At 36.6% G+C, this 15,719-nt stretch overlaps 2 protein-coding genes and 1 long non-coding RNA gene across 3 annotated transcripts in view; 2 read left to right on the forward strand and 1 right to left on the reverse strand.

Annotated features, from left to right (window-relative positions):
- The window catches only part of LOC106531442 (uncharacterized), an 18,627-nt gene extending 8,947 nt beyond the window's left edge, over positions 1-9,680 (forward strand). The window contains exons 2-3 of the long non-coding RNA XR_001311912.1: positions 8,132-8,247; positions 9,666-9,680. This is a non-coding gene — a long non-coding RNA (uncharacterized LOC106531442). The remainder of the gene's footprint in view (positions 1-8,131; positions 8,248-9,665) is intronic.
- A 196-nt stretch (positions 9,681-9,876) lies between these two features.
- Positions 9,877-10,508, forward strand: LOC106531436 (claudin-34-like). Its single transcript, XM_014027305.1, has 2 exons — positions 9,877-10,407; positions 10,485-10,508. Exons 1-2 carry the CDS (start codon positions 9,877-9,879, stop codon positions 10,506-10,508), a joined length of 555 nt encoding a protein of 184 aa, XP_013882759.1.
- A 2,155-nt stretch (positions 10,509-12,663) lies between these two features.
- Positions 12,664-15,719, reverse strand: part of sumo1 (small ubiquitin like modifier 1) — a gene marked incomplete in the record, with an annotated part of 4,121 nt that continues 1,065 nt past the window's right edge. The window contains 2 exon segments of the mRNA XM_014027318.1: positions 12,664-14,914; positions 15,608-15,679. Of these exon segments, the coding sequence (XP_013882772.1) occupies positions 14,846-14,914; positions 15,608-15,679 (141 nt within the window).

Raw genomic sequence — 15,719 nt, forward strand, 5'->3', positions numbered from 1 at the left:
GTTATGCCCCCGGAAGTATACGCACCCAGAACTACACGCACCTTGATTTCATGTTGTTTATTTGATCCCGACCGCAAACAGAGAACCCTCCATTTAGGTTAACCACTCAAACATAGGCTCAACCCCGACCCATCACTCAGGTTAACCACACAAACACAGGCCCAACCCAGACACGGCAGATGGGGCGGGGGCATTACGTCATCAGGAGGCATAACGATCGGGGGTGCAGCGATCGGGTACTGCAGGCCGCAGCTAGGTATTATTGCCTCATCCTGGCACAAAAACGTTTTGTTGAAAAACGTAAGTTTTTACGAAATTGGCGTGTTTCCATTGAACAAATTTATTTTTGCAATTCTAATTTGAGCATTTTTATGGTCAATGGAAACACAGCTTATGTAAAAATCCGAGGATAAATCAGCCTGTTTACTAATTTGTCTTTAATTATAGCCTGATTCAGCAGAGCGCCACACTCTGTAAAACAAATAAAAAACTGTTCCATTATCAGCGTCAGACTCATCAGGTCACATTGAGGTAAATAAAATAAAATCTGTTTACTTGTGAAAGGTTTTCCTGTTTCTTGTTTGTTGATTTAATCTAGTATAAAAACTCTGCCTGAATTCTGAAATGTCACTTTTTAAACTTGGCTCCACTGATCAGAGCCTACATTTACTGTACAAGTTAAAAAGGTTCATTACAAATGCATCAGAGCTGAAATCAGCTAAAAGTCTAAGGTAATGACTGACTGCAAATCTAGTTTAGATCATTTTTACTCATAAACTATTTTTATATCATCTACTTTACATGATTGTTAAATGAAATTAACAAATAATAATATGAATTTTGTGACAGTTCTAACTGGAATTTTTGTTAATCTAAGTTCCCTTGTCAGCAAATTTATCACAAACCATTTTAGTCTGAAGTTTTATTCTAAACTAGAAGCTTTTTCATTTGAGAGAAAAACTACAAATATAAAAGTTATAAGTAATGATGACATTTTGCATTTGTATTTTCATAAGTAATTGGTTGGAAAAAAGATTTCCTTGATTAGATCATGTTTGATGCATAATAGCTTGAGTAAACACAAGAAAAATGCTAAAATTCACCTAAGCTGAATCGCAGGAACTTCTCCCTGTACACCCTATTGAAATTTTTTTCAAAGCTTTGTATATTTATAATCTTCAACATGCATAGTAAACACAAGTTGGTGATATCCACTTGAAATTTTGTCACATGAATATTTGTTGTGCCATTTTGGTTGCCATCCTGGATTTCCACAAATGCAAAAAAAGAGAATGTAAATCAACATATTTACTTAACTAGACATTGTGCAGAGGCAAATGACCCCAGTTTTGGTTCCATTTTGGCATGAGGAATTAATGGAGATGGGTAATGACATGACTGGAGGATTTATGAAGCATTGTCACTCAAATAAATGGAAAAATGTAGGAAAAAATAGGTGGAATTGGGCCTTGGAGAAAAGAAAACCACCCCAAAATTATTTATTCATCAATTAGAAGGTCTTCATAATCGAGATATCTTGCTCCTCAATGTCGTCCTCATCTGTATCCTCTACTATTTCCTCCAGCAAGTCAATCAGTGTAGTAGGGTAGATTGGGCCATATGACCACACTGGCTCAAGTGTACCATCTTCACCCAGCTCTGGACAGGATCGTAGTATGGCAATATGGCCAGATGGGGGTTGACTTGATTAAGATGTGGAACCAGGTTCTCCCTGCAGGTAGGCAGTCACCAGAGGTCCACCTTCAGTTTTGTGGTGATGGTCTCATCCTCCCAGATCATCTTTCTGAGAATGATGCTTCTTATGCTGTTCACAGATTTCTCCTGATCGTGGCCATACATCAGACGTGAAGGCCTCGATGTGCTTGAACACTCTGGTTTCACAGACCACTCCTCACTAAGTTTTCAGAGGAGATAAATAATTATAGTATCGCAAAGTCATGTTGTATCAATACATAGGGCCAGTAGGTACTTATTGCCATGCCATGCTTCCATAAATCTGAATTAAAACATTAATCTGTAAGCTGCATTGGTACTTGGGATATCTCTGCTCCCTTAAAGGTGCTTGTAACATCTTCCCCTGTGAAGAAATACAGGCCCAGTAGTGTTGTGCAGCCCCCCCACCCCAGGATTTGGCCAATTTGCTGAAATTTATGATTCTCCTGTGCTTCCCGGCCCCAATGTCTATGTAGATAGAAAGGCTTAAAGATGAATTAAACACCCAGTGGGGAAAAAAGTATTTAGTCAACCACCAATTGTGCAACTTCTCCCTCTTAATATGAGAGAGGCCTATAATTGACATCATAGTTAGACCTCAACTATGAGAGACAAAATGAGAAAACATACCTAGAAAATCACATTGTCTGATTTTTTAAAGAATTTATTTGCAAATTATGGTGGAAAATAAGTATTTGATCAACAACAACCAAGCAAGATTTCTATCTCTCACAGATCTGTAAGTTCTTCTTTAAGAGGCTCCTCTGTCCTCCTCTCATTGCATGCAGTAATGGTACCTGTTTGAACTTGTTATCAGTGTAGAAGACACCTGTTCTCAACCTTAAATGGTCACACTCCAAACTCCAGTATGGTGAAGACCAAAGAGCTGTGTAAGACACCAGAAACAAAATTGTAGACCAGCACCAGGCTGGGAAGACTGAATCTGCAATAGGCAAGCAGCTTGGTGTGAAGAAATCTACTGTGGGAGCAATAATTAGAAAATGTAATACCTACAAGACCACTGATAATCTCCCTTGATCAGAGGCTCCTCACAAGATCTCACCCTGTGGGGTCAAAATAATCACAAGAATGGTGAGCAAAAATCCCAGAACCACATGGGGGACCTGGTGAATGAAGGCTGGGACTAATGTAACAAAGGTAAGTAACACACTACACCACCAGGAGGCTGGGACTAACCTAACAAAGGCTACTGTCAGTAACACACTACGCCACCAGGGACTCAGATCCAGCAGTGCCAGACGTGTCTCCCTGCTTAAGCCAGTACTTATCCAGGCCCGTCTGAAGTTTGCTAGAGAGCATTTGGATGTTCCAGAAGAGGGTTGGGAGAAAGTCATATAGTCAGATGAAACCAAAGTAGAAGAAAGAGTGTTTGGTAGAAACAACTTGTCATGTTTGGAGAGTGAATGCTGAGTTGCATCTAAAGAACACCAAACCTACTGTGAAGCACGGGGGTGGCAGCATCATCCTTTGGCACTGTTTCTCTACAAAGGGACCAGGACGACTGRTCCGTGTACATGAAAGAATGAATGGGGCCATGTATCATGAGATTTAGAGTGCAAACCTCCTTCCATCAGCAAGAGCATTGAAGATGAAACGTGGCTGGGTCTTTCACCATGACAACTATCCCAAGCACACCACCAGGGCAACGAAGGAGTGGCTTTGTAAGAAACATTTCAAGGTCCTGGAGTGGCCTAGCCAGTCTCCAGATCTCAACCCCATAGAAAACCTTTGGAGGGAGTTGAAAGTATGTGTCGCGCAGCAACAGCCCCAAAACATCATGCTCTAGAGGAGATCGGCATGGAGGAATCCAGTTTTCACCTCCTGTATCATGACTGAGTAATTTGTGAAATGCTGGTTGTTTGTAGTGAAGTAGTCAATGGTAGATCTTCAGGGGGTTTGTCACCAGTAGCTGATACAAAGCCAGCAAACCCTGCAACAAGTTGCTCTATTCCACTACTCCCCACCACTTGGACAAGTAACCAGACACGATGCAGTTTGAGTAGACGTTGTTGTTTGTGGAAAAAAACTGCTCCTTCAGGCAAAGGTGCTTTATTTGTCATCAATGCATGTTCACATGCAAGGATGAAATTTGTTTTCTGCATTTGACCCATCAAACATGAGAAACACCCAAGTGGAGCAGCAGGCAGCTACTGTATGTGAGTGCCTGGGGAGCAGTTGGGGGTTGGGTGTCTTGCTCAAGGACACCACCATATGTGGGTATGGCGGGGAGTCGAACCTCTGACTTTCTGGTCCTAAGTCAGCTCTACCACTACACCACAGCCATCCTCAACTTGGGTCCAGTTCGGTTATAGATACAGAAGGGGTTTAGGTTTCAGGTGTATCTACCTTCAAAGAGCGTGTCTTTTTCCATTCAGAGAGAGGAAACTTTATTTGATTTTCCAGAGAGTTGGGAACATCAAATCCAGCTTCACCTCCTGTATCATGATCCCACTAGTCCAGTTACCCATTGGAGGCATGGATGTTTGTAGTTATTTTCTTCAGATTGTCCCACTCAAGATGAAACACATCCTTGCACTCACCAGTGATAATTTGTGGACTGAGAGAATAGAAAACCTCATCTCTCCTGGATTTCTTTTTTGCTGGATCAAACTGTTTATACTCACCATTATTTTCTTTCTTTCTTGGCATTATTAACAACAATCAGCCTATAATTGATAGAAACTTTTAACATAAATTATTTTTCAACATTTCAAACTGATGAAAATTAAATAACTGTCTAAACACTTATGCCAACTCCTACAACAAATTAGAACAATTTAAAGGGTGTAGTTTAGAATTTGATAGTTTGTGCTTTGAACCAGTGCTAATGCTAGCTTGTAAATTTGCAAATGTGTGTCGACATCCAAGACGGCTGACAAAATCAAATCCTGGCAAATTGTTTTTAAGTAAAAAAAAAATATGTGTAGCCTATAAACTATTTTGTAATTAGAAATTATCACAATTGCCATACATGAAATGGGCTGACTTGGCACGTCATCGAGATAAGCTGAGATTGCCATGGAAATGCCATTGTAAATATGCACGACTATTGATTTTAAAACATTTTTCCATTTATTTGGATGACAGTGCTTCATAAATCCTCCAGTCATGTCACTACCCATCTCCATTAATTCCTCATGCCAAAATGGAACCAAAACTGGGGTCATTTGCCTCTGCACAATGTCTAGTTAAGTCAATATGTTGATTTTACATTCTCTTTTTTGCATTTGTGGAAATCCAGGTCGGCAAACAAAATGGCACAACAAACACACATTTGACTAAGTTTCAAGAGGATATCATCAACTTGTGTTTACTATGCATGTTGAAGATTATACATATTCAAATCTTTGAAAAAAATATCAATAGGGTGTACAGGGGAGTAGTTCCTGTGATTCAGTTTAGGCGAATTTTAGCATTTTTTTAGTGTTTACTCCAGCTATTATGCATCAAACATGATATAATCATAGGAATCTTTTTTTCAACAAATTACCCATGTAAAGACAAAAATAAAAAGGGGTGAATGGTGTCTATCGGATGTATAGTTTAGGAGCTATGTTGATTTTACATTCTCTTTTTTGCATTTGTGGAAATCCAGGTCGCCAACCAAAATGGCACAATAAATATACATGTGACAAATTTTCAAGTGGACATCACCAACTTGTGTTTACTATGCATGTTGAAGATTATAAATATACAAAGCTTTGAAAAAAATATCAATAGGTTGTACAGGGGAGTAGTTCCTGCGATTCAGTTTAGGCGAATTTTAGCATTTTTTTGGTGTTTACTCCAGCTATTATGCATCAAACATCATCTAATCATAGGAATCTTTTTTTCAACAAATTACACATGAAAAGACAAAATTAAAAAGGGGTGAATGGTGTCTGTCGGATGTATAGTTTAGGAGCTATGTTGATTTAAATTTTCCATTGTTCACAATGGAAAATCCAGGTTCGCTTTTTAAAGATGGTCAATAAAAACGTATATGGGACAATAATTTTCTTTGGGGCCAACACAATCTATTTACTAGACACATTAAGGAGTAAAAAAAAGTTAGGTTAAAAAATATATCTTTCGGGTGCATGGGACACCCCCCTTCCTACTAGACTACTGCAACAAGTTGTTTTAATCCACTACTCCCCACCACTTGGACAAATAACCAGAAACAATACTCTTGGATGCAGTTTGAGTAGACTTTGTTGTTTGTGGAATAAAAACTGCTCCTTCAGGTAAAGGTGCTTTATTTGTCATCAATGCATGTTCACATGCAAGAATGAAATTAGTTTTCTGCATTTGACCCATCACACATGAGAAACACCCAAGTGGAGCAGCAGGCAGCTATGTGAGTGACTGGGGAACAGTTGGGGATTGGGTCTCTTGCTCAAGGACACCATCACATGTGGGCATGGCAGGGAGCTGAACCTCTGACTTTCTGGTCCCAAGTCAGCTCTACCACTACACCACAGCTGTCCTCAACTTGGGTCCAGTTCTGTTATAGATACGGAAGGGGTTTAGGGTTTCAGGTGTATCTACCTTCAAAGAGCGTGTCTTTTTCCGTTCAGAGAGAGGAAACTTTATTTGATTTTCCAGAGAGTTGGGTCCAGTTTTCACCTCCTGTATCATGATCCCACTAGTCCAGTTAACCACATTGGAGGCTGTTTGAAGTTATTCTCTTCAGATTGTCCCACTCAAGATGAAACACATCGTTGCCCTCACCAGTGATAATTTGTGGACTGAGAGAATAAAAAACCTCATCTCTCCTGGATTTCTTTTTTGCTGGATCAAACTGTTTATACTCACCATTATTTTCTTTCTTGTGTTTCTTTGGCATTATTAGCAACAATCAGCCTATATTTATAGAAACTTTTAACATAAATTATTTTTCAACATTTCAAACTGATGAAAATTAAATAAATGTCTAAACCCTTATGCCAATGCCTACAACAAATTGCCAGAATAATTTAAAGGGTGAAGTTTAGAATTTGATAGTTTGTGCTTTGAACCAGTGCTAATGCTAGCTTGTAAATTTGCAAATGTGTGTCGACATTCAAGACGGTTGACAAAATCAAATCCTGCAAATTGTTTTTAAGTAAAAAATATGTGTAGCCTATAAACCATTTTGTAGTTAGAAATTATCACAGTTGCCATACATGAAATGGGCCGACTTGGCACGTCATCGAGATAAGCTGAGATTGCCATGGAAATGCCATTGTAAACGCACGACTATTGACTTTACAAAATTTTTCCATTTATTTGGGTGACAGTGCTTCATAAATCCTCCAGTCATGTCACTACCCATCTCCATTAATTCCTCATGCCAAAATGGAACCAAAACTTGGGTCACTTGCCTCTGCACAATGTCTAGTTAAGTCAATATGTTGAGTTTACATTCTCTTTTTTGCATTTGAGGAAATCCAGGCAACCAAAATGGCACAATAAACATACATGTGACTAAGTTTCAAGAGGTTATCATCAATTTGTGTTTACTATGCATGTTGAAAATTATAAATATACAAAGCTTTGAAAAAAATATCAATAGGGTGTACAGGGGAGTAGTTCCTGCGATTCAGTTTAGGCAAATTTTAGCATTTTTTTGTGTTTACTCCAGCTATTATGCATCAAACATGATCTAATCATGGGAATCTTTTTTCCAACCAATTACCCATGAAAAAACAAAAATAAAAAAGGGGTGAATGGTGTCCATCGGATACGAGCTATCTTGATTTTACATTCTCTTTTTTTGCATTTGTGGAAATCCAGGATAGCAACCAAAATGACACAATAAACATACATGTGACAAATTTTCAAGTGGATATCATCAACTTGTGTTTGATATGCATGTTGAAGATTATAAATATACAAAGCTTTGAAAAAAATATCAATAGGGTGTACAGGGGAGAAGTTCTTGCAATTCAGTTAAGGCGAATTTTAGCTTTTTTTTTTTTTGGTGTTTACTCCAGCTATTATGCATCAAACATGATATAATCATAGGAATCTCTTTTTCAACAAATTACCCATGAAAAGACAAAAATAAAATGGGGTGAATGGTGTCTGTCGGATGTATAGTTTAGGAGCTATGTTGAATTAAAATTTTCATTTTTCACAATGGAAAATCCAGGTCAGCCATTAAAGATGGTCAATAAAAACATATATGGGACAATAATTTGCTCTGGGGCCATCACAATCCATTTACTAGACACCTTAAGAAGTACAAAAAGTTAGATTAAAATATATAAATATATCTTTCAAGTGCATGGGACCCCCCCCCACCCCTTCCTACTAAACTAATATGAATGAAAAGCAAAGCTGTACATGTTTAGAAACTGAAATGACTCCAAATAGTCTCCATCAGAGGTTATAGTCTGTCAATCATTTACAGGGAACTACACGATAACAGGATGAGGAACTGTCGAGCTGTTCCAGTGAATAAAAACGTTCCTGTTCAGCATTTAGTTTTAGCTTCTCTGAAGCCAAGCTGCTTGATGGACAAATAAGGTACGTAACACCTACTTAGATCTTTTGTTGTTTATGTTGTCAGGATCAGTCATTTTAAAGGCAGCTAAATAAGCTTTGCTTGCAAAATCTTTATGCTAAATAATGTGTCAGTGCGATTTTATGTTAAAATGTTAAAACTGAGAACTACTTTTTGTTTGTATTTATTGAAAAAATAACTGGCATTACTTCCTTTGTTTCTGATTTTTCCTCTTATTTTGAATATTTAACTGATAAACGTAACCTTGATATAATAGTTTGGACAATTATTCGTTTTTTGTCAAGAATAAAGCCTTTACTTTTTGTGACTCTGAATGAAACAATTTTTCTTAATATGAATGAAACAAACAAAAGATAAAACTAATGATTCTGCAGAATCACCTAAATGTCAATTTCTTACAAAGGGTCTGTCACACTGTAACATTTTAAACAATTTGTCAACTCACAAACATTTTTAATGTCTAAATTACAATAAAAGTAACATATTTGTTAGCATTACATGCCTATAAGAGGCTTCCAGTTAATTTTTTTAAACCATCTTCAACGTGAATAACTTTAACATTTTCATGGGTCAGCATAAGTTGTCTAAAACATTTGTATAACAAAGAATCAAAAACAAATTAATGTCCTTTATTTTGTAATATTTATTTAAAATTGTAAAGACATCTAAAGCAACACCTGCAGTTTAAGTGATACTGGTGCTCTTTACAGATTAAGGACCTTATCTTGTATTTTAAATTGTTGTGCGTTTTGTCTCTTAATTTGTATAGTTGCATTATGTCACTTTATGGATCATTTGTTATTTTTTAGTCTAATTTGGTCATTTTCTGGCCCTGTATGTTAGATATTGTCATAATATGCTTTTCTTTACATGTCTTTCGACCTTTTGAAAGTAGATATTAGATTAAATATTCCCAGAACATCCAATCAAGCATTTAGCTTTGATAACTGTTGAAAACACAAACAGTGTGTCTATTGAACAACATCTAACAAAACCAAACATTTAGCACATGAAGACCTTTTCTCAGTCAACAACAGATTAAGACTTTTTTCATGAGTTGAGATGTTATTGTAAACCAAAGAGCTTTATTTGTTGATTATAGCAGAGTTTTACAGTATGTTAATCCTTGATGTTATATTTAGGTTCGATTTTCATACAGGTATAACTTTTGTTGTCAAACTGCACCTTTTTGACCTTCAGTAATCAGCAGTGAAAAAAATGTCCCCGTCCACACCCAATTCTATCAGCAGTCTAGTTTCTAATGTTTAACTTGTTAAATTTTAAAAGAGGCTTTAGGAACCTGTTGCTGCCTGCTTCCTGCTGTGAAATGTTTGCTGAGTGACATTGATTCTGTTTGCTGATTTTAATAAACGTGTTTGTTTTGTTTCCTCTCACAGTGACTGTATGTGTGTTTGTTCAGGTAACATTTGTGGGGAAAAAAAGGAGCGCGAGGGATAAAATTTCCTCTAAGCAGGAGAGATGGTGGACGATCAGCTGCAGTCAGACTTAAAAGCCACACCATGACTCTAACAGAGGCGACACCATCTACCTGGACGTAATCTCTGGATATCCCACTCTGAAGTGGTTCAGAGCTCACCTGGTATCTGAGTCTCTGTTGTGGCTTTTCTGCAATGACTTATCTGGCTCATACAGCCCATTCCCAGTTTGGAGCCCTCTGGCTGTCCTTTGTGGGCTGGATCCTCACCAGTATGTCTCTGGGACTCATCCAGTGGCGGGTGTGGCAGGTTTCGGACACAAAGGTCATCACCTCTGGTGTAGTCTGGGTGGGGATCTGGAGGGCTTGCTTCAACAGCTACACTGATGTGAGTGAAGGCTTCAGGAACATGCATTGCAGGTACATCAGCCTGAGGGAGGCCTTCACGCCTCCAGAGATCGCAGCCGGTCAGGTTCTCATGCTCCTGTCTCTGATCGTGGGCCTCAGTGGCAACGCTGGTGGGGTTTACGCCATGAGGAATGCCTACTTTGGGGTGGGGAAAAACTCATCAATCCTACTAAGTTTCATCAGCACTGTGGTCCTGTGCCTGTTGGCTGCTGTGCTGTCTCTCATTCCACTGATCTGGAACCTGAGCTCAGTTGTGACAAATCAGACCATCCAGTTCCCATCTGAGTTTAAACTCCCACAGGCACCAATCTCTCAGATAGTGGGCAGCGGAATTACTGTGGGGTTAGTGGGGTCGATTTTCATGGTTGTGTCTGGGATCATTTTCTGTTCCTACAGGTTACCAGAATTCAGGATGCATAATTCTGTAAGAGAACAGCTGCATCAGAACAACTCATCCATATCAAAACCAAACAGCGACCATGCTGTTAGCTCTAGGGGAAGAGATAACCCAACCTTTGAGATTCATGAATACTTTTGATCCATTTGCATGGACTTCTTGATGTGAAAGACATTATTACCCGAGGAAACGCAAACTAAAACTACCTGCAGAGTATAATCCATTTATCTCACGGCTGAGAGATTTTATTAAATGTTTTACTATTAGGGAACACTAAATTCAGGCTAAAACACAATTATTCCTGGGTAAAAAAATATTATTGCTATAAAAGACTGATAACTGCAGCACCACCTGCTTTCCAAGCTTGTATAAGACTGTTTTAGAAGCTGTTACAGTAAAATACATTTAACATTGCATAAAGATCTGACTCAACAGCTTGTTGACAAAGAAATACAGACATATTTGATTCTATAAGTGAACTTGTTTCTGTAGCACATACTTCTTATTCTTGCTCTTTATCACAGCAGCAGAAACTCTGTCGAATCTCATTACATCTTGTTTTTTTGTCCACAAAACAGAATAAAAGCAGAGTTTTATTCCTGCTGCTAGACTGAAAACACCTCAGCACTATTACAGTGGCTTGCAGAAGTGTTGACCCTGCATGTCAATATTTCTGTGTTGTTGCCTTACTAAATTTATTTTAAATAACGTTGTTTCACCACCTTTTGCACAGAACATCATGACCAAACAGACGAACAGTGCTTGCTTATGGTCCATTTTTTTAGGCTATGTGCAGAACGTGGCCACCATCTCAAAAGCTGCCAAACTGGAAATAAATGAGTGTCCTATGACTTTTGATTCACCTTGTATGCTGAGATCATCTGACACTAGGTTGCACACAGGTGTATCTTATTTAATGTTTATCTGATTCAAGCTAATGGTTGAGACCTCAAAGGACAGGGTGTGAATACATATGCACATCCTTTTCCATTTTTTAAATATTGAAATATTTTTTGCCCTATTCATAATGTTTTTATAGAACTTTTGCTTTTAATACAATGAAAATCCATTTAAAATTCAAGTTATGGGACAACAAAATGTGGTACTGTTGCAACTCAGAGCTCATTTACTTCTTGTTTTAAATGGTTTTTTTTTTTGTTTGCTCATTATACATTTTTGTTTCTGTACAAGGCTTTATTACCAATATTTTTCTTTTGTTAGTTTATTTATTTATTTATTTGTTTTACTTTTTTAATAGTTTCTCTAAAATGGTTTGAGGTTCAAACCATTTTAGAGAAAATGATAAAAAAGTGAAACAAAAAAATTTTTTTATTTTGTTTTTAATTTTTGAATTTATGTACAACTGTTCTAGAAGTTTTGTTCAATATTTGTTGAAGAGAAACTAATTTTATTTTAAATTGGACATGATCACACTATTTTCTTGACACAAAATGATTGAAATTATGTCAAGTTTAAATCTTTCACAATTTAATCCTGTTGATTTAGCATGTTCTGTATTATTTGCAATACGGTCAGTTTGACAAAAATATCAATTGAAAATCTGTGGTATTTAAAGTACTTAAAAATAAGTTAAACAAATACCTTAACAGAAAAAGACGTTGGTAAATTGAATATCACTGATTACAAAAGCATTTAAGTAAAAGTCTGAAAACTGCTCAAAATACTAACAAAAGTAAAAGTACTTTTACACACACTCTGAGAAAGGAAGTGTTGAATTTAAACAAACTGGTTCCACTGAACAGCGTTGAGTAAATTTAGCAATTTACACATTTTATTTAAAAAACATGCAAATTGCTTTACAGTTACTATTTAGTTGAACCAGCTGACATAACTTAGTTAAGTAAATTCAGCACTTAATTTTTTAGCATAAACCAGTCCTTTCATGAGTTTGGTCATATTTAAATTTGTAAGATGTAAAAGTATCCTTTTTAGGTTTTGAATGTAATGAAATAAAAGTAAAAGTTACAATTTTTAAAAAATACGTGGTAAAATCCTCAAAATATTTCTTAAAAACTTTAACAAAGTAAACTTATTACATTTTCATAAAAAAACATACAAAAATGTGTTATATACAATGAGTAAAATATTTAGATATCAACTTTCAAAACAAACTATTTCAGTACTAAGGTTTTCATACAATAAATACACGCACTGGGCTTTTTTCCCTTTAAATTTTTATTCAAATAAAAAATAATAATTCAAACCATCTGCATCAAAGTTCCTCTGGTGATTAAGTCCCCCCACCATCCTCGGAGCTCACCTGAACTGATCTCTTATAAATACTTTAACAGATAATTGAGTTTGGGGGTGGAATCCAACAAGACAATATTTAAAAGCACAGGTTTTGATATTGTTTCATAGCATGCATCAGTGGGAATGAAACTATGTTTTATTTTTTTGGCAGTAGAAACATTTACATCTATGTTATACCAAGCTTAATTTCATCCGATTTGAAACAGACAAATGTTTTAAGTTCTTATCAAATTGTGTGGGCTGGACTTAATGTTGGGGACTTTAGAACATACAAGAACACAAGTTTCATTCCAACTGTGGGGGAAAAAAGCTTTAAAAGAATCCCTAAAATAAGAAATATTCTGTTCAAGGAGCTTTTAACAAACTGCTTGAAGAACAAAATTATCAGTTTTAAAATATCTTTTGTCAGTACGAAAAGTGTTATGTATATATTTTAACATTACAGAATGAAGTTTTTACATTGTTCAAGCATACTGATACTGAGCACAACATATACCAAAAAAGTACAGTTAAAAAACTAAAATGACTGAACTTTCAACTGTGACTGTATTGTTATTTTATGATTTCACATGGGTGCAGATCCGTAACACGAGCACAGATGGGCTGTAAATGATTCATAACTACTGTAACAATGGCACACTACTTTTCACTGTGAGCACAAAGTGAACTGCTTAACTGCCTTAAATAAAAATATAAACCAAGACGTGCGTGTGTGTGACAGGTTTGATGTAAAACTTTGTCCTCTGCTCTACTAACACAACATTGTCATGAGTTACACAAAACCAGTTTTTAAATGTCCTGGACAAAAACAAATTTGAACAAAATGATGGATTGCATCAAATGAAACTTGAAGCAGAGCCTGGTAACTTTAATGAAAATAAATGCTCATCAACATTGTTGATGTTAAAACTTGAAACACACATTCTGGTTCTAATAAAAACTGCTTGTTTCATAACAAGAATACCATCAATCAAAGAAATCAGTGAAAACAGCCAATTAAAACAAAGTATTTTCTTGTGATTTCAACTGTTGCCACAGTTACCAGCTGCTCCTGCAGGGTGGCAGAGCTGAACAGAGGGACGCCAAGGGGGAGTTTGTTTGAAAACGATCACTCCGTGTCAGACAGCAGAACATCTTAAAAGCCTTGAATCCCAACACAAAGTCCTGCCAGCCCACATTTGAAAGTGTTCTGATCTCAGCTGGTCAAACGAACACACACCACATTATGTGTCCAAAACTTCATGTCATGAGACCTGCTAAAAGTAGCAGCAGTACATTTAGCTTGGCAGTGGAGAAGATGAATAAGCAGAATCAATTTTAAAATAGATTTTCAATAGAACAATTTTTAAAAATGCAGTTTTTTACAGGTTGCAAGTTATTCCAAATCATAACTAACCCTGCTGAGCTGACAGCTTGGTTTCTCTGCTTTCCTGCTCACCAGTCAAAACATTTACATCTTTCAGAAACAAGAACCAAGGCCTTACAAGTCCACTGGTAATATGAGAAATTCAGTTTTCAGTAACATTTTCAATTTGACCACACTCGACTCTTGACTCGACTGCTTACTTTTGACTGGTTATTAGAAAAGTTTCCAAAGCAGGAGTGATAGCTACACATCTAAAAGAATGATGTTTACACATGAAACATTTTAAACTGAGTAAAACTGTTGGGCTTTCGGAGAGTAAAACTATTCTGTTTTTATGTGGACAAACATTTTAATTTTTTACACAACTGGAAAGAAAAATGTGTACGTTTAAAATGTTTTGAACTTTGGGCAACATTTTTACAAGACAAAATTTCCACCTTTTTAACAAAAAAAAAAAAACAAGTACAATAAAAAAAACATGAAACAGTTAAGAAGCAGAGGATTGTCCGTGTGGATTTGAGAATAAGACTGATCGCTGTTTGACAACACGAGCCTCGTTGCATCTGCAGAACTAGAGACCTGCTGTCCATCCACCTCCCTGTTCTCACATGTGGAAGCCCAGTTTGAGTTCATATTGATCCAGATGGTTTGAAACTGAACAAAAACACATTCATACAAAACAAAATAAAATAATATAAAAAAAGATTGAAAAATGCAGGTTTAATCGTTCCAAAATCCACCAGTCTGTTCTTGATACACCTCGATGACATCTTCGTCCTCCATCCCCAGCTGTCAACAATACACAGCAGATGATGATGATAATCTTGTCTTTCATAAATTTTTGCTTCCCTTTGCCTAAAATATTCTTGCTACTCCTTAAAATATTATTCCTACTCAAGATGTGTTGCAGAAATAAGATGCAAATAAAAACTTTCAATAGTATAGAGTGCTTTTAATTAGTTTATATTGATAAATAATCAAATCTGTTGAGTTAATTCTGTTTGTGACCTTTTTTAGGATTTGTCATGGACTAATTATTTATCTGTTTTCCCCTTGACACTGTTCATCTCTCATATCTTTCTGGAGGCTCCAGTCGCCTCCATAATACACAGCCAATAAAATACAGCATGCCAAACATTACAACAGTACATTTGGTTATGATTGGTTGTAAACTGACACATGGTTTGGCATGCTGTATATTATTGGCTGTGTGCATTATGGAGGCGACTGGAGCCTCCAGAAAGATATGAGAGATGAACAGTGTCAAGGGGAAAACAGATAAATAATTAGTCCATGACAGGATTCCACAAACACAGCAGTATAAATTCAGCCAAACATTTGGACCTAATTATGATCATTACACAAACCACAGCACTCTGGATAAATAGGTTAGTTTTGCGTTTGGGTGTAAAAGAGTGAGGTCCATGTGTATGTCTATTTGTCAGCAACATGTGGTGATGAAGCTATTAGAAATATGTTTACCTCTTTTGGAGTTTGGTTGTCTGCAATTCTCTGTCCCTCGAACAGAAACCTTAGCGTGCTTGCAGGAACACCCTGCAAAAAAAAAAAAAAAAAAAAAAAAAAAAAAAAAAAA

This window comes from Austrofundulus limnaeus, unplaced genomic scaffold, assembly GCF_001266775.1.
Source record: "Austrofundulus limnaeus strain Quisiro unplaced genomic scaffold, Austrofundulus_limnaeus-1.0 Scaffold634, whole genome shotgun sequence".
In the NCBI taxonomy this organism is placed as follows: domain Eukaryota; kingdom Metazoa; phylum Chordata; class Actinopteri; order Cyprinodontiformes; family Rivulidae; genus Austrofundulus; species Austrofundulus limnaeus.